We start from the raw sequence: 27,742 nt of genomic DNA, 5'->3' as shown, positions 1-27,742 counted from the left end.
GGGCTTTAATCTGTGGAAACACAGGTCTGCAGAGCTGACAGGAGCTGTAGCATAAACAAGTGAACCTCTGTAAGCAGGAGCAAAACATGAAGCTCATGGGCCCCAAATCAAAAGCTCCAACAGCGCCCCAAATTATTGCAAGTCTTTAAAAGCATTGATCTCTTCTTATAGGCCTGAAGTACTTTTGGCGCTTCTAGGCTCCAAGGCCTGGGTGTGATTGCAACCCCTGCATCTATTGTAGTTCTGCCCCTGTCTGTAAGCTAATGAGAAATATTTGACTCTAAGGGTATGTGCCCACGATCAGGACTCGCTGCGTTCTGAACGCAGCAAGTCCTGACCGGAGAGGCCGCGCGTCTCCTCCGCAGGAGAAAGCAGGAGACCGCAGCTGTCAGTACCCACAATCAGGGTTCTGTGCGCTGCGGTCTCCTGCTTGTGTTCTCCCTACGGAGGATGCAAGCAATTCCACAGCAAATAATTGACATGCTTCGGTCTGGAAAGCCGCTCCGCAGGTCAGTGTTTGCTGCGGAAACAGCAAGCATAGTGGGCATGGGATTTCTTGGAATTTCATCCACTATGCTTGTACTGTACACCACGACGGTATGGACGCAGCTGACGTATGCTGCATCCAAACCGCTGCAAATACTGATCGTTGGCATGCATCCTAACAAATATTTTTTTTCCTCAGCTGACTGAGCGCAAAGGACTAGGACTGGATTAAAAAAAAACCCTTTGTACTCCTTCAGCCACCATGGCTTATTTTTTGATCTGGGACACACTTCTTGGTTCAAGGAGGTACTTATGCTTACAATACACCGAGTCAGTGTAACACAGTTCTCGGGAGCTGTGTTTTTTTATACTGCAGCCTCCTTGTTCTTTTTGCTAGGAAATCAGTCCAATGCCAGTATCTAATTCTATAAAGAAATGCAGTCGGGCTTTCATTATAGTTATGCTTATCCTCCTTCATCAAATGTGTAATATTTTCTTATGTTTTGCCTTTTAAAGTCCCCATACATATTAAAGTCAGTGAACATCTGATTTCATTGGTACCAGCTAACCAACTGATGTGTATGAAGTCAGGCTGTCTGACATATACCGCGAATGAAAGACAATTGAAGATGTATTCAATAATTATAAGTAAATATATTTTTAAAGGTGCTATTGATATGAATTTATCACCCATCCAATCTACACGGGCAAATAAATGAAAGCATAGAGGACTATAAATTTGTGTAATAATGAGAAGATTCAGGGAAAAAGTATTGAACACATGAAGACTGAGAGGTACAAAAGTCATGGAAGGTCATAACACCAGCTGAAAGCTATCAGTGATGAGAAGGCAATCCTGTCTTTTGGTGAAAAATATATGATTTGTTTCAACTGATGGCTTATGATAAGGTGTCTCATTACCAACGTGCCACACTAGAAACATGTTCTGATAGGTAAAACCAGAGAGCTGTCTCAAGACCTTTGCAAACTTATTGTTGCAAAACGTACTGATGGCATTGGTTACAGAACAATTTCTAAACTACTGAATCTTCCAGTGTGCACTGTTGGGGCCATAATTCCGAAATGGAAAAAACAAAATTTCACAATAGGCCGGCCACGACCAGGTGCTCCCCACAAGAATTTAGTCAGGAGTGGGAAAAAAAAATATTAGAAAAGTTGTCCTAAAGCCAATGACCACCTGTGGACAGCTAATGAAAAAGGCCTGGTACAATTGTTTCAAAGAAAACATTAAGTAATGCACTTAACCTCTATGGCTTCTATGCACACTCGCCATGCAAGACTCCATTGCTGAACAAAAAGCATGATCAAGCGTGTTTAAAGTGTTCTCAATAACATTTAGACAAGCCTGAGAAATACTGGGATAATATAGTCTGGTCAGATGACACTAAATTTGAACTCTTTGGAATGCCATAATGCACATAATGTTTGGATGCCAAAAGGCAGTGCATATCACCCCAAAAACACCATACCCACTGTGAAGATTGGAGATGGAGACATTCTGACATGGGACTGTTTTTCAGCATACAGCACTGGCAAACTATTCTTGATAAAAATCTGCTACCATCTACCAAGATCATGAAGATGAATCGAGGTTGGTTATTTCAGCAAGACAATGATCCCAGACACACAGCCAAGGAAACTCTCTCAAATGGTTAAAAAAAAAAAAAATAAAGCTGCCAGAATGGTCCAGCCAATTACCAGAACTAAATCAAATAGAAAATTTATGGAAGGAACTAAAGTTCAGAGTTCATAAGTGGAGCCCACGGATCCTGCAGGATTTGAAGAGTGTTTGTATGGAAGAATGGGCCAAAATCCCACCTGAGCAATGCAGGTGACTAGTTTTTCTATACAGTAGATACAGTAGGCTTCTTGAATCTGCCAACCCCAACAAAGGTTTTTGTGCAAAGTATTAAATTTCAGTAAGCGTGTTCAATACTTTTCAGTTAACATATACTATATCCATTTTAGTCAAATTTTTGGGAATTCTTTTATGATCATAACATTTTTTCAGTCACTTGTGATGTTAAAAATAATTTATTAACATTTTCAGCAACACACATTGCTTCTTTTTAAGATACATTATAGGTTTTGCTTATATTTTAGGAGGAATAATGGCACTCACATAACTGAAGAAACACTGTGCCATGACCCAACACAACTTCTATATGGTTACAAGCTTGACGACTATGAAAACAAAGATTGCATCATGAAAGAAAGAAAGTCTGCCGAAGGAACTATATTTATGTGCTCCTGCAGCGAGGAAGAATGTAATCTCAAGTTTATATGGGAAAAGGGTATGAGCGTTCTTAATATTCTGGTATTTAATATTCCTGTCTGCGTTTGTGTCCTCTCTTTTGTCATTGCCTGCTAAGTAAAATCAGAGCATCATTAACAATAGAAATGGCAGAGAAAAGCAATTATTATTTTCTCGGCTCTGTCAGATCTTATCTCCTCTCGAGGAGTGCACAGCATAACAGTAGAAACCTTGAACTTGAAAATTTTGTTGTTTTTTTTTTTTAGGGTATTTAGTTTTTTATATGCAAAAATGTAGTAATTGTTTCACAATAATGGTCATTCTTGAATCCTTTATACTACAATTTTATAGCAGGCTTAACTTATAGCTAATTGAGCCATATAGTTGAAGGGGTTTTCCAGTTTCTCTGTTCTCTAGGAGGAGGAGGTTTTTTTTTTTTGTTTGTTTGTTTTTTTTTTTAACAAATGTTTATTTACCTTTCCCGGGTCCAACACGGAGTTTCTAGTGCTGCTTCCGGTGTTCACAGTTACATAGTTACATAGGTAGAAAAAAGACCTAGGTCCATCTAGTTCAACCTTCCTCCACCAATTATACAATTTGTCACAAAATAATTTATAACCAACAATGGTATGTGTAGTTATGTGTACTGAGGAAATCATCCAGCTCTTTTTTGAAAGCTGTTATAGTATCTGCCATTACTACCTCTTGTGGTAGAACATTCCACAGTCTGACTGCTCTAACTGTAAAGAACCCTTTCCTATTCAGCTGTCGGAATCGCTTTTCTTCCACTCACAGTGAGTGCCCCCTGGTCCTTAGTATTGTCTTTGGAAGAAATAAGTCATGTGCCAGTCCTTTTATATTGACCACACATGTATTTATACATATAAATGAGATCTCCTCTGAGACGTCTTTTTTCTAAGCTAAACATATCTAACTTTTTCAACCTCTCATCATATGGGCGGCCTCCATTCCTTGTGGTAATCTAGTTACCCGCCTCTGAACTGACTCTAGCTTCTGAATGTCGTTTTTAAAATGTGGAGCCCAAAACTGGATCCCGTATTCCAGATGTGGCCTTACAAGTGATTTATAGAGGGGTAACAATACGTTGGGATCGCGGGATGCATTACTTTACATTTATAAACATTAAATCTCATTTGGCAAGTGTTTGCCCATTCTAACATATTATCCATATTGTTCGTTTTGTAATATTGTACTATCAAGGTCAGTTTTTAATATCCTACATAGTTTGGTGTCATCAGCAAAGACTGACACTTTACTATCAATCCCATCCACAAGGTCATTAATAAAGAGGTTAAAAAGAATCGGTCCTAGCACAGATCCCTGCGGCACCCCACTGCTGACTATAGCCCATTTAGAGAATATACCATTTATGACTACTCTGTTTCCTATCTTTTAGCCAATTCCTTACCCAGTTGCATATAGTTTCCCCTAGTCCTTGCTTCTGGAGCTTCAGTATAAGGCTATTATGTGGTACAGTATCAAATGCCTTTGCAAAGTCCAAATAAATCACATCAGCTGCATTACCAATATCCAGGTTTGCACTTACCACCTCATAGAACCCCAACAGGTTGGTTAGACACGACTTATCTTTCATGAATCCATGCTGTCTGTCAGTTATTATATTACTTTCTGCAATATATTTTTGCATCTCATCCCTTAAAATGCCCTCAAAACCTTTGCATACTACTGATGTCAGGCTTACTGGACGGTAGTTGCCTGGATCACCCTCTTAACTTTCTTAAACATCGGTACCACATCAGCAATCCTCCAATCCTGAGGCACCAACCCTGTTACAAGAGAGTCTAAAAAGATGAGATACAGCGGTCTGTCATTTGCTGAGCTCAGTTCCCTCAATATTCGTGGATGAATGCCATCTGGCCTGGGGGATTTGTCAATGGTTTAATTTACTTAAACGCAGGCATACCTCTTCGTGTGTTTAATTATATCGGGTGGTGAACATTGATTTTTGCCTTGTTGAATAATCCCTGGAACAGTCAGCTCCTTGGTGAACACTGATGAGAAGTGCCTGTTTAATATCTGTAGTCAATAACTGAGCTCCGCGGCTCTGAATGGCTCATACCTTCAACTCGGAGGGGAGCTCTGGTAATGGCTTCAGTGCCATCAATATATTATCAGTGCTGCAGACAATACCAGATACTAAGAGAATTGGCAGATGCTCAGCATTGGACCCGGAAAGGGTGGGTTAAGCACTGTTTGATTTTTGTTTTTACACTACAGCAGGGGAAGGGGCAAGGCGTTTCAGAAAAAAACAACCCTTTAAATAAAGTTTACGGTAATAGAATCTTTGTAAAGAGAGATCCCCATTTTACATGTGGTGTCATATGACTATAATGTACCCATGACTTGTGATCAGTAGGCGTCCATCCTCTAGCACTACTGAGACTGAAACTGCTACATTGGAGGTTTCATTGTGTAGCCTTTGTATTTTCCTGTATTGTCTGTTTTACTGTATGTGTATTCATGGACATTTAAACATGAGTCAAGTAATTATAAATATACATTTTGATTTTCTTTTTTTTCCCCAGAAAATAAACTTCTTGATCTTGCATGGCCTGATACAACATTTGTGGCACTTTCAAGTCTACTGCCACCAGTTGCCATTGCCGTTGCTGTGATTGGTATTTTTTATTGTTACCGTGTCTATAGAAAAAATAAGCTCCACAAAAAATGGGAAAATAACCCAAAATGTATGAGGCACCAGAATATGGACTGCAGTGATGACTGTGCCATCATGATGGATGATGACCGTTCAGACATAAGCTCAACCTGTGCCAACAACTTGAATCACAACACTGAGCTACTACCCATTGAACTAGACACATTAGTCGGGAAGGGCCGTTTCGCGGAGGTGTACAAGGCCAAACTCAAACAGAATACTTCAGATCAGTTTGAAACAGTAGCTGTCAAAATATTTCCTTATGAAGAGTATGCATCCTGGAAAATGGAGAAAGAAATATTTTCAGACATAAATCTTAAACATGAAAATGTTTTGCAGTTCTTGACTGCCGAAGAGCGGAAGACCGATCTTGGCAAACAATATTGGCTAATCACCGCTTTCCATTCCAAAGGCAATTTGCAAGAATACTTAACAAGGCACATCATTAGCTGGGAGGATTTGTTACAGCTTGGTTGCTCCTTAGCTCATGGTGTGGCACACTTACATAGTGACCACACACCTTGTGGAAGACCAAAGACACCAGTTGTTCATCGAGACCTCAAAAGTTCAAACATACTTGTTAAAAATGATCAAACTTGTTGCGTGTGTGACTTTGGGTTATCCCTACGCCTTGACCCATCTCTATCGGTAGATGACCTTGCCAACAGTGGGCAGGTAAGTCACTCAAGAAAATATTTTCTTTATACTGGATGATCTCTTACAATTTTCAACAAGCTGTTTGAGTTTACAGCTACTTTCTAATGTACTTCTATTTCATGCATTCTAAAATAGAAGAAAGCACGACAATCACATTGCATACAGATTCTCTCCCTCCTGCTCGTCAGTGGAATTCATGGCTTCTCTAAATTAAGACATGTCATGAAGAAGTGTTGACAACCATTTTGATAGGCCTTTTTCTCACACCACAGACAGAGCACAGGAGTCATGAGCAGTGACTTTATCAGGATGACTCCAGGGAGAGTAACATTTCCATCCTACTGTCCTTCCTTAAACCTGAATGACTTCAATTCATAAATTGAGAGATATAAGATAAAAGTATTGTAAGAAAATATTTAAATGAGCTTTTCATTTTAAAGAGGTCTGCTCAAAAAAATATTGTTTTCCCTGAGCTCCCCGGATATTGCTGCTTTGTTGTGTTTTATTGCAGAAATATAGAATTCCAAAAACAGCAAATGTGAACATGTGAAATCTCTGCTTGTAATTTCTTCATAATCTCTTTTGCAGTTTTGCACTTTCACCCTTCCCTCCAATATACTTCCAGTTACAGCTCTGCTGTGTATGAGACTGCTAATCTGTGATAGGCAGCATTTGGGAGGGAGGGGTAAAAGCACATGCCTCTAGAGAAGACTATGAAGAAATGTATCGTTGAACTGTAAGCAGAGATTTCACATACTGCGCTCCAAAAGCAATATATGTGAATTTCTCTGCTATGGAATGACCTAACCAAAATAGATAAAAGTAAAAGAATGAGAGGAGCTCAGAAACGTTTACAAGTTGCTACACTCAATTTTTATTTAAGGTTCTCTTTAAGCTGTTTTTGTAATGCTTGTATGCATGTTGATCCTAATTTTATATATTTACAGTGAATGTCCACCTTTTATCATTTTTTTTAAATCATTATTTCATTTTAGGCCCTTATTTTTTGTTTTGGTTGGTTTTGTAAAATATGCTTATGGGGCCTTTATAAATCCTCTGCAAATGAATTAATAAAAATAAGATACCATTTTTGATGCATACCACTAGAGGGAGATCATGAGTTTGCTGCATATTGTCTTGTTATGGAATTCAGAGCAGGCCAGTATGCGGTTAGCTCCTGAGCGCCATCTAGTGGTGACTGAAGGTGCTCAGCATGTTTACTTTAAAGGGAACCTGTCAGCAGATTTGGGGCCTATAGGCTGCAGCAACCACCAGTGGGATGTTATATACGGCATTCTAACATGCTGTATATAAGAGCCCAGGCCACTGTGTAGAACGTAAAAAAATGACTTAATAATACTTAAACGGTCGGTGCAGTGGAGTTGGGTCATATGGGCGTCTACGTTCTCCGGTTCCGGCGCCTCCTCTTTTGGCCATCTTTGTCCTCTTTCTTCTGAAGTCAGGGTGCATGACGGGTCCTACGTTATCCACACTCACTGGCATTGACGTCTTGCGCAGGCGCACTTTGATCTGCCCTGAGTAGGGCAGATCAAAGTATTGTAGTGCGCCTGTGCGGGACCGTTGAGTGTGTTTGATGTACAACCCGTAATGAACACAGGCTTCAGAAGGAGGACAAAGATGGCCGAAAGAGGAGGCTCCAGCACCGAAGAACAGAGACCACCATATGACCCAACTCCACCGCAGCGACCATTTAGGTAAGTACTATAAAGTAATTTTTACCTTCTACACAGCGGCCTGGGTTCTTATATACAACATGTTAAAATGCTGTATAAGAGCTCAGTGGTGGTGGCCGCAGCTTATAGGCTCCAAATCTGGTGACTGGTTCCCTTTAAAATCTGACTTTGCAAGACACCCTAGATCATAAAAGCTCTGACTACCATAAAGCTATATAAGGAAAGTAATCAGCACAATACATTATTGCGTTTGCCTCTTTTTTTTTTTTTTTTTTAATCTAGTTTTTTGTTTTTAGGTCTGTTTTTTTTTTTTTATTAATTTGCGCCAAATTCTTCCTTTTAATTTTCACCTCTTATGTCTATTTTAATTGTGTTCGCCTATTGATTTGTGTTTTTTTTTTTTTCTCTCTTCGCCATTTTTGTCGCTGTTTTTGTTATCCAAATATTTGTAGCTGGTGCATTGAAAGCGATTTTATTAAATTGTCGCCAAATTTTGTGGAAATCAATCTCTATCTGGAGTGATTTTTTTGACTGGCAGAACATTTTGCATATTTTTCAAACATATGTGCAACTTAACAGAACATGTAAACTTTTGCTCTAAAAAAAAAAGTTAGAGTAAACTAAAGGACATTTTTTTTTATATTTTGCACAAAACTCATGCTTTTTGTGCAGCATTTTGAAGAATTTTACGCAAAAACCATTAAGAAACACCACAAGCACAGATTATATTTTTTTTTTTACTTAAACCCCCACCCCCCAAGAATTGGGCTTGGTTTTTTTTAAGGGTATGTGTCGACTGGACAACGCACCCGCAGATTTTGCTGCAGAAAACCTGCGGATTTAGCTGGATTTTCCAGAAAAATCCTCAGGTGTGCGCAAGTGCATGTTATCCTATGGGATTTGGGGAGTGCTGTATCAATGGTGCGGTATGTGTGGCTGCGGAAAATGCTGCGGATTTCCCATAGCCGCACGTAACTGCATGTCAATTATTCATGCGGAAATATCTGCGGATGTCCCACCTTTCCACTATGGAGATACAGGGCGGGACTTATGCAGGTATTTCCGCATTTGTTGCTCGAATCCCGCAGCAATGGATAGCTGTGGATTCTGGGCAGCAGCTTCGGTAAACCTGAGGACAAACCTGCGGCAAAATCCACGGGTACGTTTTCCCGTGGGCACATAGCCTTAGGGTGCACATTCACTGCAAGCTTCCTATATCTGATGTTTATAGGGCTACATTATTGTGTGCTTCCTCATTAGACTTACTGCTACTGTTCTCCATGCTTTTATCTACAGGTTGGGACGGCTAGATATATGGCCCCAGAGGTTCTTGAATCAAGAATTAATTTGGAGAACATGGAGTCATTTAAGCAGGCAGATGTGTATTCTATGGCACTCGTCCTGTGGGAAATCACGTCCCGGTGTAATGCAGTTGGAGGTGAGTGATATCTTCTTGAGTCTTTTGTGTCTCTATTATTGTGGTGCTCTTAACGCTCATCTATGATATAAGGATTGTGTATACATTACAGTTGTTCATTATCCTGTTTTTTTAAATACTCGGCTGCTCCGTCCATCCAAGACCAGAAATGACTGACTGTGAGGCGTGAAAATTGCTAATAAACCTCAGAAATGTGTACAACTTGCAAATTAAACTAACAACTCGCTTTAACTTAAAGTTCCCCAAAGTGCTTGAGTTCTGTGGAAATGAGATTGAAAATGTATGCATCTATAATGATTCTTTTGGATAGAGAAATATTATTTAGCAGTGCATTGTCCATCATCTAAAATGTGTCAGAAAAGGTAAATCCAGGTGATGCATTAGTAACCATGGCATACAGATGTAAATGAATATGCTTTGTAGCTTACACAGCAGCCCTCAAAATGCCCCTGCCGTGTCTTGATTTTACAAAACAACATGAGTTGAATCTATCTTGTTCCTTGGTATTTTCATTAGTCTTAAGCAGTAAAAATACAGTATGAAAATTTACAGGAGTCTTAATACCCTTGAGACCCCGATGCGCAAATTGCTCTGTTGCTAAACATTATTTAAAGGTTACAATAATAAAACACTTAAAAAGCTGGAATATTATTCAAATACTGTACAAATATTGGTATAATAGGACGAGCTTAAAGGCAATCTGTCAGCAGGTTTTTGCTACCTCATCTGACAGCAACTAACTATCAAGGGAATTCTGAATCCAACAGGGTATCACTTAGATTATTGGGTGCAGCTGTTCTAACACAGTCAATGAATTTAGTTTTAAGCATGTAGCTGAGCCCAGGGAGCTGTCACCGTCCACACCAGGCTCTCAATAGAGATTTGTGCATGGACTGTGAGGGTGGGCGCACACGATCAGTGTTCACAACATTTTGGAAACAGCGTTTTTACGCTGCATCCAAAGCACTGCATTGTACAGTAGAAGCACAGTGGATGGGAATTATAGAAATCCCATGCCCACTGTGCTTCTATCTCCGCAGCATAAACTGACCTGTGGCGTGGCTTTCCAAGATGCAGCATGTCATTTTGTTTGTGGAGACACGAGTGTTCTCCGCAGGGAGAATAAAGCTAAAGTCTGCAGCGGGCATGAGCAGCTGCAGTCTCCTGCGGACAGCACTTGCGGCCTCGCAGGGAAAGACACACCGCATCCAGATTGTGTGCACCCACCCTAAGGTGTCAATCACAACAAGGGGCATCTCGAACTGCTGTGCACAGCATTTCTAGTCTTGCAATAGTAATCACAGGGTAATAAAGCTATTAGTTTAAAGAGAACCTGTCATCACTTTTTTTGGCTATAAGCTGCGGCCACCACCACAGGGCTCTTATATACAACACTCTAACATGCTGTATATAAGAGCCCAGGCCGCTGTGACTACAGAAAAAACACTTTATAATACTTACCTAATGGTCGCGCTGTTGTGGAATTGGGTCACGTAGGCATGTCCGGTGCCGCCTCTTTCGGCCATCTTCGTCCTCCTTCTGAAGCCTGTGTGCATGACGCGTCTACGTCATACACACTTGCCGGTCCTGCGCAGGCGCACTACAATACTTTGATCTGCCCTGCTCAGGACCTGAATGCCGGCGAGTGTGGATGACGTCGGACGCGTCATGCACCGCGGCTTCAGAAGAAGGAGGACGAAGATGGCCGAAAGAGGCGGCGCCGGACAACTGAGACTCCTCCATGACCATATTCCATCGCAGTGTGATAGTTAGGCAAGTATTATAAAGAGTATTTTATGTAGTCACAGCGGCCTGGGCTCTTATATACAGCATTCTAACATGCTGTATATAAGAGTCCTGTGGTGGTGTCCGCAGCTTATAGCCAAACAAAGTGGTGACCGGTTCCCTTTAAGCACCTGCACAAACAGACAAGAGAAGCCCAGTTGCTTTTTGTTTTTTGTATTTTTTTAACCCCTGCAGCATGCTGTCTTCAGCTTACATAGCAAAAACCTGCTGACAGATTCCTTTTAAATGTGTCTGAACTCTAAGCACAATCCAGATTATACTTTTTATGGTGTCTGTTAAGATGTGTTACATTTTTTCCTTCTGTAGGATACACCCTCCTGTAAAAAACATTTTGTCATTCACGTGTTTTACATAATTTTATTGTTGAATGAAATTATTTACATAGGTTTTTTCTGAACTTCAATATTGTTGACTTGAAATTATATTTCATCAGTATGGGTCTGATCTCCTGGAAATTAATCAGTACCATGAAGTCATTAAAGGGAATCTGTCAGCAGGTTTTTGCTAACTTATCTGAGAGCATAGTATATTAGAGCAGCATCTGAGACCACCATGATGTAGGCAAAGAGATTCTGAATTCAAGGATTACTGGCTGCAGCCATTCTGACATTTTGATCAGAATTTTTAGGATATGTAGCTGAGCTGAAATGTGTCCTCACCCATACCAGGCTCTCTATAGGGATTGTACATTGATAGTGAGGTGTTAATCAGAGGAGAGGCACATCGACTGCTGTGTGCATGTACTCCGAGCAATGATACGTATTCTGCTGTTTAAACAGACATAGGAAATAAACATCAGATCAGACTTTAACAATACAGACATGCCTGAGTTTTCTGTGTTAACCGTGCAGCATGCTGTCTTCAGATTACATAGCAAAAACCTGCTGACAGATTCCCTTTTTAAATGAATTCATTTTTCATGTACACAGAGTTATTTGCTGGTAATGGAAACCTGGTACACCCGTGAAGCCACTTTAATGTGCTTATCAGTGAGAACCCCTAAGGAAAGCAATGGCATAACTGAAGTGGCACCAGTTCTCCTTCACTATGTCTGTGTTTAATGCACAAACAGCAAAAGTTAGGCTGTTCTACACAACAGAGACAACTCAATGATTTTGGTCAATGAATAATGATGAGCAAGCACTACCATGCTCGGTACTCGTAATGAGCGGTTGGATGCTCGGATGGGCGCAACTCAAGTACCTGAGTATAATGGAAGTCAAAGGGGACTAGAACATTATTTCCGTAAGATTTCAATAAAAAATGATTGTGTTCCCTTTTGACCTCCTTTACTCTCAGGTGCTTGAGTTGTGCCCATCCGAGCATCCATCTGCTTGTTACAAGTACCGTGCAGCCTAGCATGGTAGTACTTGTTCATCACTATTAATAAATGCTTCCGACACAACCTCCATCCATCTCCTGAACCGTCTTCCTTTTTTTTTTTAGCATTGTTCTGCCGCATAAAAATTACATGCTACAGTTTTGCCACCATTTTAATAAAAAAGAAGGGAATTTTGTTTACTTACCGTAAATTCCTTTTCTTCTAGCTCTAATTGGGAGACCCAGACAATTGGGTGTATAGGCTATGCCTCCGGAGGCCGCACAAAGTATTACACTCAAAAGTGTTAAGCCCCTCCCCTTCTGCCTATACACCCCCCGTGCTCCCACGGGCTCCTCAGTTTTGGTGCAAAAGCAAGAAGGAGGAAAAAGAATTATAAACTGGTTTAAAGTAACTTCAATCCGAAAGAATATCGGAGAACTGAAACCATTCAACATGAACAACATGTGTATACAAAAAAACAGGGGCGGGTGCTGGGTCTCCCAATTAGAGCTAGAAGAAAAGGAATTTACGGTAAGTAAACAAAATTCCCTTCTTCTTTGTCGCTCTATTGGGAGACCCAGACAATTGGGACGTCCAAAAGCAGTCCCTGGGTGGGTAAAATAATACCTCGTAAGAGAGCCGTAAAACGGCCTCTTCCTACAGGTGGGCAACCGCCGCCTGAAGGACTCGTCTACCTAGGCTGGCATCCGCCGAAGCATAGGTATGCACCTGATAGTGCTTCGTGAAAGTGTGCAGGCTCGACCAGGTAGCCGCCTGACACACCTGCTGAGCTGTAGCCTGGTGCCTCAAAGCCCAGGATGCGCCCACGGCTCTGGTAGAATGGGCCTTCAGCCCTGAGGGAACCGGAAGCCCAGCCGAACGGTAAGCTTCGATAATTGGCTCCTTGATCCACCGAGCCAGGGTTGATTTGGAAGCCTGTGACCCTTTACGCTGGCCAGCGACAAGGACAAAGAGTGCATCCGAGCGGCGCAGGGGCGCCGTACGAGAAATGTAGAGTCGGAGTGCTCTCACCAGATCTAACAAGTGCAAATCCTTTTCACATTGGTGAACTGGATGAGGATAAAAAGAAGGTAAGGAGATATCCTGATTGAGATGAAAGGGGGATACCACCTTAGGGAGAAATTCCGGAACCGGACGCAGAACCACCTTGTCCTGGTGAAACACCAGGAAGGGAGCTTTGCATGACAGTGCAGCTAGCTCAGACACTCTGCGAAGTGAAGTGACTGCTACTAGAAAAACCACTTTCTGCGAAAGGCGTGAGAGAGAAATATCCCTCATTGGCTCGAATGGTGGTTTCTGAAGAACCATCAGCACCCTGTTCAGATCCCAGGGTTCTAACGGACGCTTGTAAGGAGGGACGATGTGACAAACCCCCTGCAGGAACGTGCGTACCTGTGGAAGTCTGGCTAGGCGCTTCTGGAAAAACACAGAGAGCGCTGAGACTTGTCCCTTAAGGGAGCCGAGCGACAAACCCTTTTCCAGTCCAGATTGAAGGAAGGACAGAAAAGTGGGCAAGGCAAAAGGCCAGGGAGAAATACCCTGAGCAGAGCACCATGACAGGAAAATTTTCCACGTCCTGTGGTAGATCTTGGCGGACGTTGGTTTCCTAGCTTGTCTCATAGTGGCAATGACGTCTTGAGATAACCCTGAGGATGCTAGGATCCAGGACTCAATGGCCACACAGTCAGGTTGAGGGCCGCAGAATTCAGATGGAAAAACGGCCCTTGAGATAGCAAGTCTGGTCGGTCTGGTAGTGCCCACGGTTGGCCGACCGTGAGATGCCACAGATCCGGGTACCACGACCGCCTCGGCCAGTCTGGAGCGACGAGGATGACGCGGCGGCAGTCGGCCCTGATCTTGCGTAACACTCTGGGCAACAGTGCCAGCGGAGGAAACACATAAGGGAGCTGAAACTGCGACCAATCCTGAACTAAGGCGTCTGCCGCCAGAGCTCTGGGATCTTGAGACCGTGCCATGAACGCCGGTACCTTGTTGTTGTGCCGGGACGCCATGAGGTCGACGTCCGGCACCCCCCAGTGGCAACAGATCTCCTGAAACACGTCCGGGTAAAGGGACCATTCCCCTGCGTCCATGCCCTGGCGACTGAGATAATCTGCTTCCCAGTTTTCCACGCCTGGAATGTGAACTGCGGAGATGGTGGAGGCCGTGGCTTCCACCCACAGCAGAATCCGCCGGACTTCCTGGAAGGCTTGCCGACTGCGTGTGCCGCCTTGGTGGTTGATGTATGCCACCGCTGTGGAATTGTCTGACTGAATTCTGATCTGCTTGCCTTCCAGCCACTGCTGGAACGCTTTCAGGGCAAGATACACTGCCCGTATTTCCAGAACATTGATCTGAAGCGAGGACTCTTGCTGGGTCCACGTACCCTGAGCCCTGTGGTGGAGAAAAACCGCTCCCCACCCTGACAGACTCGCGTCCGTCGTGACCACCTCCCAGGATGGGGGTAGGAAGGATTTCCCTTTCGATAATGAAGTGGGAAGAAGCCACCACCGAAGGGAAGCTTTGGTCGCCTGCGAGAGGGAGACGTTCCTGTCGAGGGACGTCGGCTTCCTGTCCCATTTGCGTAGGATGTCCCATTGAAGAGGACGCAGGTGAAACTGCGCGAAAGGAACTGCCTCCATTGCTGCCACCATCTTCCCCAGGAAGTGCATGAGGCGCCTCAAGGTGTGTGACCGACCTTGAAGGAGAGATTGTACCCCTGTCTGTAGTGACCGCTGCTTGATCAGCGGAAGCTTCACTATCGCTGAGAGGGTATGAAACTCCATGCCAAGGTATGTTAGCGATTGGGCCGGTGTCAGATTTGACTTTGGAAAATTGATGATCCACCCGAAACTCTAGAGAGTCTCCAGGGTAGCGTCGAGGCTGTGTTGGCATGCCTCTAGAGAGGGTGCCTTGATCAACAGATCGTCCAAGTACGGGATCACCGAGTGACCCTGAGAGTGGAGGACCGCTACTACAGTAGCCATAACCTTGGTGAAAACCCGTGGGGCTGTTGCCAGGCCGAACGGCAGTGCCACGAACTGCAGGTGTTCGTTCCCTATGGCGAAGCGCAAGAAGCGCTGGTGCTCTGGAGCAATCGGTACGTGGAGATAAGCATCTTTGATATCGATCGATGCAAGGAAATCTCCCTGGGACATTGAGGCGATGACGGAGCGGAGGGATTCCATCCGGAACCGCCTGGTCTTTACGTGTTTGTTGAGAAGTTTCAGGTCCAGGACAGGTCGGAAAGACCCGTCCTTCTTTGGGACCACAAACAAGTTGGAGTAAAAACCGTGGCCCTGTTGCTGAAGTGGAACAGGGACCACCACTCCTTCTGCCTTCAGAATGCCCAGCGCCTGCAGAAGAGCCTCGGCTCGTTCGGGAGGCGGGGATGACCTGAAGAATCGAGTCGGGGGACGAGAGGTGAACTCTATCTTGTAACCGTGAGACAGAATGTCTCTCACCCAACGGTCTTTTACCCGTGGCAGCCAGGTGTCGCAAAAGCGGGAGAGCCTGCCACTGACCGAGGATGCGGAGTGAGGATGCCGAAAGTCATGAGGAAGCCGCTTTGGTAGCGGCACCTCCGGTGGTCTGTTTAGGACGTGACTTAGACCGCCATGCATCAGAGTTCCTTTGATCTTTCTGAGGCCTTTTGGACGAGGAGAATTGGGACCTGCCCGCGCCCCGAAAGGACCGAAACCTCGACTGCCCCTTCCTCTGTTGGGGTATGTTCGGTTTGGGCTGGGGTAAGGATGTATCCTTTCCCTTGGATTGTTTGATTTCATCCAAACGCTCGCCAAACAATCGTTCGCCAGAAATTGGCAAACTGGTTAAGCGCTTTTTGGAAACAGAATCTGCCTTCCATTCCCGTAGCCACAAGGCCCTGCGGAGTACCACCGAATTGGCGGCTGCAACCGCCGTACGGCTCGCAGAGTCCAGGATAGCATTAATAGCGTAAGACGCAAATGCCGACGTCTGAGTGGTTATGGACGCCACCTGTGGCGCGGACGTGCGTGTGGCTGCGTCAATTTGCGCTTGACCTGCTGAGATAGCTTGTAGCGCCCATACGGCTGCGAATGCTGGGGCAAAAGAAGCGCCGATAGCTTCATAGATGGATTTCAACCAGAGCTCCATCTGTCTGTCAGTGGCATCTTTGAGTGAAGCCCCATCTTCCACTGCAAGTATGGATCTAGCTGCCAGTCTGGAGATTGGAGGATCCACTTTGGGACACTGAGTCCGACCCTTGACCACGTCAGGGGGAAAGGGATAACGTGCATCCTTAAGGCGCTTAGAAAAACGCTTATCTGGACAAGCATGGTGATTCTGGACTGCCTCTCTGAAATCAGAGTGGTCCAGAAACATACTCGGTGTACGCTTGGGAAACCTGAAACGGAATTTCTCCTGCTGGGAAGCCGACTCCTCCGCCGGAGGAGCTGAGGGAGAAATATCCAACATACGATTGATGGACGCAATAAGGTCGTTCACTATGGCGTCCCCGTCCGGAGCATCAAGATTGAGAGCGGCCTCAGGATCAGAATCCTGATCAGCTACTTCCGCGTCATCAACCAGCGATTCCCCTCGCTGAAACCCTGAACAATATGATGATGTCGAGGGAAAATCTAAGCGAGCTCGCTTAGTCGGTCTGGGGCTGGGGTCTGTGTCAGAACCCTCAGCTTGGGATCCATGAGATACCCCGGGAGGACATTGTTGGTCCAGCTGAGGTGGGCCAGGGAACAAAGAATCAACAGAGTCCCTGTGCTGAGATACCGGTCTGGACTGCAAGGCTTCCAGTATCTTAGCCATAGTCTCAGAGAGTTTTGCAAACTCCGTCCCTGTCACCTGAACAGTGTTAGCAGGTGGCTCCCCCTGGGCCCCCCCTAGCAGAGGCTCTGGCTGAGTAAGTGCCACAGGGGCCGAACAGTGCCTACAATGAGGGTCAGTGGAACCTGCCGGTAGCGGGGTCGTACATGCGGCGCAGGCAACATAATAAGCCTGTGTTTTGGCACCCCTGTCTTTCGTGGGCGCCATGCTATTATATTCCCTGAGCAACACAATAGGGTATATAGCCAGAAATCAACTGTGCACTATACGGTGTAAAATAAACATATAATGTTCCACTACTACACAATGGGGCTAGCACCACAGGTGCTGCTTACCACCCGCTTAGAGCGGTTGTGAGGCCACCAGAGTCCCTGCCTGGGTCTCCCAGATTTTGTCCCCCTCTGCAGCGTCCGAGGAGCTGACAGGAATGCGTCCTGAGGAGAGGAGAGAGCCGTGGGCGTGACCCAGAAAGAGCGGGAACTGGTGCCTGCACTGTGCACAGTGAGGGGAGTGGAGTATGCAAAGCATGCTCCAGCCCTCAGTGCTGCTCGTTCTGTGCAGCGTCCCGCCCTTCCCCTGCCTGTCAGGGCTGTGGGCGGGAGGAAAGGAAACTAGGCCGCAAAAAGCCGGGGACTCTAGTAATAAACGCGGCCGCCGTAAAAGCGCGGCCGGCGTGGAAGTCCCCGGCGCACTACAAGTCCCAGCCGCGCCGCAGTTGGCAGCGGCGGTCAGTGCGGCAGTCCCTATACATAAACACACTCAGCAACGCTGAGTGTGTAATGGCACATATTAACCCGGTCAGCGCCGCGGTCCCCGGTGCACTAGCACACCCAGCAAAGCTGGAGTGTTGCTGTGCGCGGTCCCCACGGGGACACAGAGTACCTCCAAGTAGCAGGGCCATGTCCCTGAACGATACCCGGCTCCTATCCAGCAGGCTCCACAGGAGTTGTGGATGAAGCACGGTCTCCTGTGCCTGGAGACCGATAGGATCCCACTTCCACCAGAGCCCTGAGGGGGATGGGGAAGGAAAACAGCATGTGGGCTCCAGCCTCCGTACCCGCAATGGATACCTCAACCTTACAACACCGCCGACAAGAGTGGGGTGAGAAGGGAGCATGCTGGGGGCCCTATATGGGCCCACTTTTCTTCCATCCGACATGGTCAGCAGCTGCTGCTGACCAATCTGTGGAGCTGTGCGTGCGTGTCTGACCTCCTTCGCACAAAGCAAAAAACTGAGGAGCCCGTGGGAGCACGGGGGGTGTATAGGCAGAAGGGGAGGGGCTTAACACTTTTGAGTGTAATACTTTGTGCGGCCTCCGGAGGCATAGCCTATACACCCAATTGTCTGGGTCTCCCAATAGAGCGACAAAGTAATACAGACGTTATAAAAAAAAATCAGTGTTCTATTTCAGCGTTTGGGTGCTTTACGTATGCAAACCAATTCGAGCGAGCATCGCTGGACTTTGGAATGCTTGGCGCTCATAGCAGTGTGAGCCACTTGCAGTGTCTGAAAGGCTGACACTGGGGGTAAAATCAGCGTTCTCGTATGTAGTGTGCACAAAAACAAAACAAAATAAAACCCTGCCCTCCCTCCTTTGGAAGTGATCAGTTTATGGCTGGCTGTATGTGGGTGCAGAGACCCAAACTGCCCAATCAGTGACTTCCAATGAAATTTGGGTCAAGTCCCGATCCAAAACAGAACTTTATATAAGGTCCGGCTGAACCCACAGAACCTGAACTCCTTCCATGGGTCCGCTCATCTCTACTTAGAAGTCAATTTTGCATACTCCGTTCTAGATGGTGCAGAACATTTAAAAGAATTGCAGACTTAAACATACAGTTAACAGAATGTTTTGTCTGAAACTATCAATGACATTAACATCATCATATCCAATTGCCAAGTGTGGTCATACTACCTCTGAATTCTGATGCAATAAATAGTTTTTTATTTTAATCAATCAGATCTTGCTTGATTCTGTAGAATAAACTGTATTGTTTTGACCTCTTTATTATCCTCCTTACATTGTAGAGAATTAGATAGCTCCAACTTTGTGGCATCAAATTGTTAAGGCGTTTCATTATGACAATACTACTGTTTGTTGGTGGTTTTTTTTGTTTTTAAACCTGAATGATTTGCATTGGGTCCCAATCTTCCCATAATCTTCTCTTAATTGCATATTTGTCAGTGTTTTTGTTGTGAGAATAGAGATATGTTTGGCCCAATCACACCCAGCACTTGCCCAACTCTAACCAACATTGACCACAAAACAAAATTAGACTGCTCGCTCCTTGGCAAGGTTGACACAAACACCACACCTTTTAAGCCTTGGGAATCAGAATCCTTTCTAAAAAATTAGGACAGTTTCAGCAAAGCCTGAACTGTAGGGAACTATGTAGAAGCGGGAAGGTTAAACTGTAATGTAGAAAGCAAGGTCAATGTCCGTAAATGGCTCACTAAACCTACTGCTGCAGAAACATTTCCATTCCCTGTTTATTTCCTTCGCCTTAAAGTAAGCCATCATTTGTCGTAGTAGTCAGACATTTGCTGTTTGTTACTTCGCATTGGGAAACTTTTACAATATGATATATGAAATTGATTTTTGTAGACTTTTTAGATTTAATTGAAAGTTAAGAAAATCTAGCTTGAAGAGATACAGCAACTAATTCACTAATCTTTAATAATGCTTTATTAATGGATGATTTACTATGATTATGGCCTAGTCAAGGTCAATGGTATATTATAAATATCCAATTTTGTTTTTCAGAGGTAAAGGATTATGAACCACCGTTTGGCTCCAAGGTACGGGAGCATCCTTGTGTTGAAAGCATGAAGGACAATGTCCTTAGAGACAGAGGTAGACCAGAAATTTCTAATAACTGGTTAAACCATCAGGTAAGATTTTGTCTCATAGTCTGATGGTTAATGTATAAAATATACTTTTTATAACCATAGCCATTTAGGCAGATCCATACAAGATTTGCATAAATACCGTTGTTTGGCCATACATAAATGCAGGACTTGCTCGTGTAATTGTGCAAGGTGCATGGAGATTGAACAAAATGAATTAGAAAAATTGGATTGAGCAGAATCTGAATTTTTTTTGTAAAATTTAAGGCAAAGCCAAGTCACCTCAAACAACTTTGCTCATCTATATTCTTGCCGAAGTACAACTAAATGACAGATTTGAATTCAACAAATTCACTCATCGCTACCAGTCACTAATGAGTGGGCTTATTACTGGCTCGGATAGCCTGGGGAGTTATGCCAGGCTGTATTTACCACAGTACTAATTATGCTTTGACAATCCCACACACCAAAATGCAAAGGTGGTGGGGTTTTCTACGTGTTCTTATGGATGTGGCTTTCAAATCTCAAATTCTGAAACTTTGTAAGTATGGTTACTTGCATCTCGATCCCACACCATGTGCCCAAAGATAGTTTGATTAAACAGTGCATACCTTTAACCAGTGTTCCTCAACTCCAGTCCTTAAGGCCCATTATCAGTGCATGTTTTGAGGATTTCCTTAGTATTGCACAGGTGTTAGAATTATCACCTGTGCAGGTGATTAAATTATCACATGTGTATTGCTAAGGAAATCCTGAAAACATGTACTGTTGGTGGGCCTTGATGACTGGAGTTAAAGAACACTCCCTTAAACCAATGCTATTCGTACACTGTTTATTTGTATTTTTTGAAAACCTCATGGTACATAATCTTTTTAAAGGTACTGAAAATCTGAGGCCAACACTAATACAAATTCTGTTACTTATTAGCCTATTGCAGAAGGCATAATTGTTATCTTAATTAGCCTCTTTGGCAAGGCTAAAACTAAAGCATTAGCTAGGAGTAATGAGGATGCATTAGTAATGCTTCAATTGCATTCTGAGGAGATGTGGCGGAACAAATCTGATAAGAATTGGGAAAGTTTGGCCATAACACTGATGATGGTACAATATTACTTATAGTATTCTTAGCACTAATTTTTAAAGTACAGAATGTTGTAAATGTGAACAAAATATGGCAAAACTGAGCCAAGAATTTCATGTACACATATTGCTTCCAATAACAGTCTCCCTCCAAAAAAGAGATTGATTGACTTAAAGGGAACTTGTCAGGTGATTCATGTTGCCCAAACTATGATTGCAGCTAGGTACTGTCAATTTTTCCCCTGAAACTCTGGTGTTTTATAGTTGCACATACTTGAAGAACCAGCTGGGGACCATAGCTGGAGATCAAGAGTCCTGCTCCATTCTGAGACTGCTTTTTGCTGTAGGTGATTCACAGGTTTCTCAATATGTACACATGAGAGAGAGACCTATCGGTTACCTACAGCGGTATTGGGAACAGTTGGCCAGGGGTGGAACCAGATGTGTCTCCTCTTCTTTTTTTCTCCCCAGATCTACAAAGTATTTTTATTCTGAAATTAATATACTAGGCTTCAATTGTGCAGTCAGGCTGTGATTTGTACAGTATGAATTGCCTTACAGGTTCCCCATAAAGGGACTCAATCAGCACAGAATGACTGTTCAAACCAAGAACAAGTGCTCAGTACATCATGGCAAGGCCAAACCTTTCATTGCACCTTCCCACTTACTTGTTTTCCCTCTCTCTCCATCCCCCTCTTCTTTGATTGACCTCACTGGTTTCATAGATCCAGAAAATCTGTAGCAATAGATGGAAACCAAGCAGGTGGGAAGGTGTATGTAAATGATTATCCCCGCCATGATGCACCGAGTGCCTGTACTTGGTTAGAACAGTCATTCTGTGCTGATTGAGTCCCTTTAAACTTGGTTTATGTTACACTATGTGATATCCTATATTTCCCTCAGAAAATAAGTGACCGTCCCCATGATCCAGGGTTGAATAACCAATTCCATTCTGTTACATCTGAACCATGATGGCCTTTTGTAAAAATAAAACACTACAGACTTTATATGACATTTCATTTATATACATATAAAATCTATATTAACTTTTGCATTATTTTCCCCCAGGGTATTCAGCTAGTATGTGAAACAATCACAGAATGTTGGGACCATGACCCCGAGGCCAGACTCACAGCCCAATGTGTGGCCGAGAGATTCCATGAGATAGAGCATCTTGACAGAATCTCCGAGAGAAGCTGGTCAGAAGAAAAAATACCAGAGGACTGCACAGAAAACACAAACAAATGAAACATGCATTGCAGCCATCTTTTGTAGAAATGTCTCGCTGCTGAGAGTGCAGCTAAGGAAATCACTTGGAAATCTATGCAATGAACCATTCATTCCAGGATGGATTGTTTACAGCTGCAGGAATATCGAACTTGCTTTCCAGTTGACAGTGCCATATTGAGATCATTTAAGGATCTCTCGGGACATGTTGTTCTTAAAATAGCCATACTTAATGTGCACTTTAATATTTTAAAAAACTACACATGGGCTTTAATATATGGACACATTGTCTAAAATAAGCCAAAAGTATATTGCCAGGAAAATGTACAAAGCATAGGAGAACTGATTTATTATGGAAAAGATTATCTTGATTGACCTTTTCAAAAGTCGTCATATAAGCTGTGGTTGAATGTTTGTTGTATGAGACTAAATTTTATTTTTTTTAATGTTTGTTTTTTATGTTTATTGCAATCTTTTCTTTTTTTTTTTGAGTGACAGGCTAACTATTTTTCCCCTTTTTGAGTAAGGCGATTGGCTTTCCTTTTTGTTTTTTTGTTTTTTTTTTTTGCTTCCAAATATTCCAGTCTAGGAAACAAACGATGACTGGTTTGCTGTTGAAATTAAAATTTTCCAGTGACAAAAACATTTAAACTTCAGTCCAAGTTTGTTTTTTGTTTTTTTTGTTTTTTTTTGTTTTTTGGGGGTTTTCTTTAAATCCCGATTTGCCACTTTGTTGGGACTGCTCAATACCAAATATACATGCCATGGCTATAATTTTTGAAGTAAACTGTGGAAAAAGAAAGCGCAATAGCGGCTTACCTGGTATATACCGAGAAAAGTGAAAGATTTGCACTCACCTCGAGGAGCTGTGCCAGTCACAACTCCTGTATAAGCATATGGTGTTTTGGTGAACTCTGCTGCAGCCCCCGTGGTAGATAATAGAGAAGGGATTTTATGACGTGCTATTCACCAGGAGAGAGGACAAGAAGATGATCAATGTAATCAACATATGTTGTTTTTGTGCTGTATGTCCTGATGAATGGAGCAGAGCTCCTGAAACTCGTAGACACAAGCTACAATAAAGGAACATTGATCATCTTCTTGTCCTCTCTCCGGGTGAAATAGCGCGGCATAAAACCCCTTCTCTATTATTCTCTATGGCTATAATTTTTCGGAGCTGTTTTTTTGTTTTTGTTTTTTTGTTTTTTTTATTGCAGGTGAAATTCCTCTTTAAAGGATTTTTACTTTAATCCAAATTACTTAACCCATCAAATCTGATGCAAAAGGGCTCATAGAACATTAAATGCATAAGTGGATGTTATAATACAAGACTATGGGGTCTGTTTTCATGGCAACTTTGGTTCCCCTTTTTGTGCTCTGATTTGTTGTCCTTTGTTGCTTTACTTTTTTCGTGTATGTCTCATGAAGAACACAAAATATAGGAACGAGGAAAAAAATGACAATTTCAGATCTTGATAGTTTTGGACTACTGTATTTTTTTATATATTGAATATTTGTCTTGAGTTATTGCTTTTTTCATTCAGTATTTGTTTTCATAACTATATCTTTTGTGATAATTCTGTGAGAGCAACAGCACAGTGCTTGTGTTCTAGAAAAAGAAAAATTGGACAAAACCCATGTCATCAGTTTCTGTGCTGTCGATACTTTTGATTATGGAAATAATTAGCTGATTATGGATAAGTACAATCTTATCAATTACAAAATTACTAATCTAGTTGTAGGTAGCGCAATGCATTCGGAGTTAAATACAATATTACTTAAAGGGAAAATAGTAATAATTACTGTATGTTCTGATATGTTGTAGATACATGTCAGAAGATCCAACTGCTGGAGATTGCCTTCCTGGTCAGTGTTTATGTCCAGAAAAAAGCTGTTCTAAATGGAGATGATTCCACCGCTAAGACGCAAATCAAATTTGAGTCAAATTTTTGAAAATCCTCATGTCCTAGCAAATTTAAATAGTGAGTAATTTGATTTGTAGGAATCTAAAAAAAAAAAAATGTTAGTCATCATTTTGAAAAATTGTAGTTGATTACATTAGTCATAGACTGTGTGGCATTTCCTAAAATACCTTGCAGCTATCACATCAAACGGTAAACTGCTACTAACCAGGAGAGACTGATACTTCACATCTCTGAAGGTGGCATACTTACAGTTAGGACCGTTTATTGTGCTTGCACCTAAAAAGTAATTACCGTAATTGCTTCATCTCCTTCACGCGCTCTTCTTCTCTCTCCTTCTTTCTCTCTCCCTCTTTCCTTCTCTCTCCCTCTCTCCTTCTCTCTCCCTCTCTCCTTCTCTCTCCCTCTCTCCTTCTCTCTCCCTCTCTCCTTCTCTCTCTCTCCCTCTCCTTCTCCTTCTCTCTCTCTCTCTCCCTCTCCTTCTATCTCTCGCCTTGTCTCGCTCCTCTTGCATTCCAAATTACTAAGACCCGATAAACGCATTAAAATGGTATGTACTACTAGAAACCTCAGAGTGGTAAGAACAACATTTTAGGACAATTGGACTCGCTGCAATTTGCTGTAAATTTATTCTCGACATCAAATTTTTGAGAAACATTCTGATTTCAAAAGATTTGATCACCTCTAGTGCTTACTAGTGTTTAAAACCTTTTTATTGTGCTAAGAGATTTTGATTTGTGAACAACTGAATTTACTTTGTAGATAATTGTTCACCCATTTGATGTAGATGCATCAATACTCTTTAACTTAACATACATGCTGGTTAAGTAGCTGCAAACTCCCTCTGTTCTTATCAATGGTCATAAGTTTGGTAAATAAGAGGTATTTTCTGGTTAGTTGTCAACCATTGATTGAAAAGTGTGGTATAGGCAATGAGGCAATGTCCAATGAGATAAATATAGATGTACCCAATGGGCAAATCCATTTTTCATACTCCACTCCCATACTATTTTCTCTGTAAGGCCACAGTCACACTTGCGCGAGTCTCGCATCGCATCACCTGGCACGGCCTGCTGCTTTCTGGACAGGAGCAGGTCAGCTGCATGTTTTTCTCAGCAGACCGTGCCGAGTGACCTGATGTGAGACTCGAATGAGTCACTCGCAAGTGTGACTCTGGCATAATTAACAAATACAGATTGATAAATAGATATCCAAGTCAGTCATATAGAACAGGCTAGTTGAAGGCAAGGAGAAGAAATTCTATATCTATGGACAAGGGAAGACAACAAAATTCGGGAACATCATTTTCTATACACTCGTACAGTAATAGACATGTCCATGAATTAAGACTTTTACAAGACTCTTAACACTAGCAAAGAAAATTACCTTTAAATTAAATTTTGGTGCATTTAATCCAATGCATACACTACATTTAAGATTGAGACCCCTTATTTATAAAGAAATGTTTTATATGATGTAACAAAATTAATTCTGTAACCCAAATTATTTCACACAATACTGTAACTAAACACAAACTAACAAAAAACAAACTATGAATTATAATAGAATATTGCTAAAAATATATATTTTTTTTCTCTGATATATGTATTTGTAGAAATAACATCTGACCCCAGTCCAAAGGTGGTAGACTATAGATTAAACGTTACGGCTCTTATTATCAGAGATATCGCACTTCTATACAGTCTCTAACTTAATAGATATTCTGGTTTTGATGTCACAAATATAAATAGAAGAGTGTCTGGTCAGACGTTATATGGAAACACCTGAGCCTTCTATATTTTATAAAGTGAAATAATCTACAGCAATTATTACATTCATTTTTTTATGGTTCTCGTAGATTTTAGCAAAAGAAAATCTATGGGCTTCAGCTATTTAAGAACCTCTACCCACTTTCTCTGTAATGGCTGACTTATAGCAATGTATTGAGGACCATAGTAATTTTATTATATATTCATAAACCTACAAAGCTTCTCCTAAAAGGAGAGTATAGCCCCATACCACAGTATAAACCTAAAGAGGGGGGGTTCTCCCAATTGTGAGATAACAGCAATCAACTCAGGATAAACCGAAAAAAAGGACCAAGAAATGTAATGAAAAATTTAAATACTTTATTACATAAATAACAAGGTGAGGCAGACAAAAAAAACAGTGGGGGTGAGAAGATGACAAATTCACCCATAGACAGAGTAAAAATGACCAGCACCCGAAGCACACCAGGCCGCAATAAGCCTATAATAAACAAATGTAGAATATAGTGCCCCAAATAACTACAAATATAGGTAAGTAACAACATTCATCCACAGGTTTGGGATAGACATGCCACCCAACAGATATGCATAGCCAGTCCCCGAATCTGTGAAGAAGGTTCACTCAAATTGATGAATGCTGTGAACATAGGGAACACATAAGTAACTGTCAACTAAAAGTTACCTTGGGACATGATGGTAGATAGTGCCTCCTGATGAAGCCGTATTGGTGAAACGCGCTGAGGCACGTTCAGCTACCGGACCTCACCAGGCTGCACTTCCTACCATCATGTCCCAAGGTAACTTTTAGCTGACAGTTACTTATGCGTTCCTTATATTCACAGCACTCATCAATTTGAGTGAACCTTCTTCACAGATTCAGGGTCTGGCTATGTATATCTGTTGTGTGGCATGTCTATCCTGAACCTGTGAGTGAATGTTGTTACTTACCTATATTTGTAGTTCCTTGTCACTTTTGTTGTTGTTTGGGGCATTATATTCTACATTTGTTTTTATATGCTTAGCGCGGCCTGGTGTGCTTTGGGTGCTGGTCATTTTTACTCTGTCTCTGGGTGAATTTGTCATTTCTCACCCCCACTGTTTTTTTTTTTTTTTTTTTGTCTGCCTCACCTTGTTATTTATGTAATAAAGTATTTTAAATATTTTTCATTACATTTCTTGATCCTTGTTTTTTCGGTTTCTCCCAGGTTGATTGATGGTATCTCACAATTGGGAGAACCCTCCCCTCTTCAGGTTTATACCATAGTAATTATGTTCACATTACTATACAGTTTGACAGTATTTAGTCCACACTTTGTGGTACTGTTATTTGTTGGGATTATATGGAGGCATAATATGGGATTAGTATATGGACATTACTACGTGAGTATTACTTTCAGGTCTCTTTCCAAAAATAAAACATCTTTTGATAGTCTTCCATCAAGACCTGACACTTAAATGGGTATTCCCATCTTCAAGGTCCTACCCCAATATATAGTGGGTGTAATATTAATTACATTTAAAAATGTAGTATAGTTCTCCTGATATAGTCATGTTTCTTTCCTCATATGCAGGGCATTGCAGCTTAGCTATCGATGATTACAACCACAGATAGTGACAGTTGCTTGTGATCATAACCATGGTTAGCTAAGCTGCAATGACCTGCAGTTGAGGTAACAGAC

At 42.4% G+C, this 27,742-nt stretch overlaps 1 protein-coding gene across 3 annotated transcripts in view; it reads left to right on the top strand.

Annotated features, from left to right (window-relative positions):
- The window catches only part of TGFBR2 (transforming growth factor beta receptor 2), a 100,352-nt gene extending 73,946 nt beyond the window's left edge, over nt 1-26,406 (top strand). For 2 of the 3 annotated variants that reach the window (XM_075315248.1, XM_075315247.1), the window contains 5 exons: nt 2,611-2,801; nt 5,329-6,134; nt 9,107-9,248; nt 19,983-20,110; nt 22,214-26,406. In XM_075315248.1, the coding sequence (XP_075171363.1) occupies nt 2,611-2,801; nt 5,329-6,134; nt 9,107-9,248; nt 19,983-20,110; nt 22,214-22,393 (1,447 nt within the window). In that variant the 3' untranslated portion in view covers nt 22,394-26,406. The remainder of the gene's footprint in view (nt 1-2,610; nt 2,802-5,328; nt 6,135-9,106; nt 9,249-19,982; nt 20,111-22,213) is intronic. The other variant, XR_012724362.1, reaches the window with a different exon arrangement.
- Nucleotides 26,407-27,742: the final 1,336 nt, after the last annotated feature.

The sequence above is a fragment of the Anomaloglossus baeobatrachus genome, chromosome 6 (assembly GCF_048569485.1).
Source record: "Anomaloglossus baeobatrachus isolate aAnoBae1 chromosome 6, aAnoBae1.hap1, whole genome shotgun sequence".
Classification (NCBI taxonomy): Eukaryota; Metazoa; Chordata; class Amphibia; order Anura; family Aromobatidae; genus Anomaloglossus; species Anomaloglossus baeobatrachus.
The sequence above is the reverse complement of the archived record's forward strand: the minus strand, read 5'-3'. Positions and strand labels throughout refer to the sequence as shown.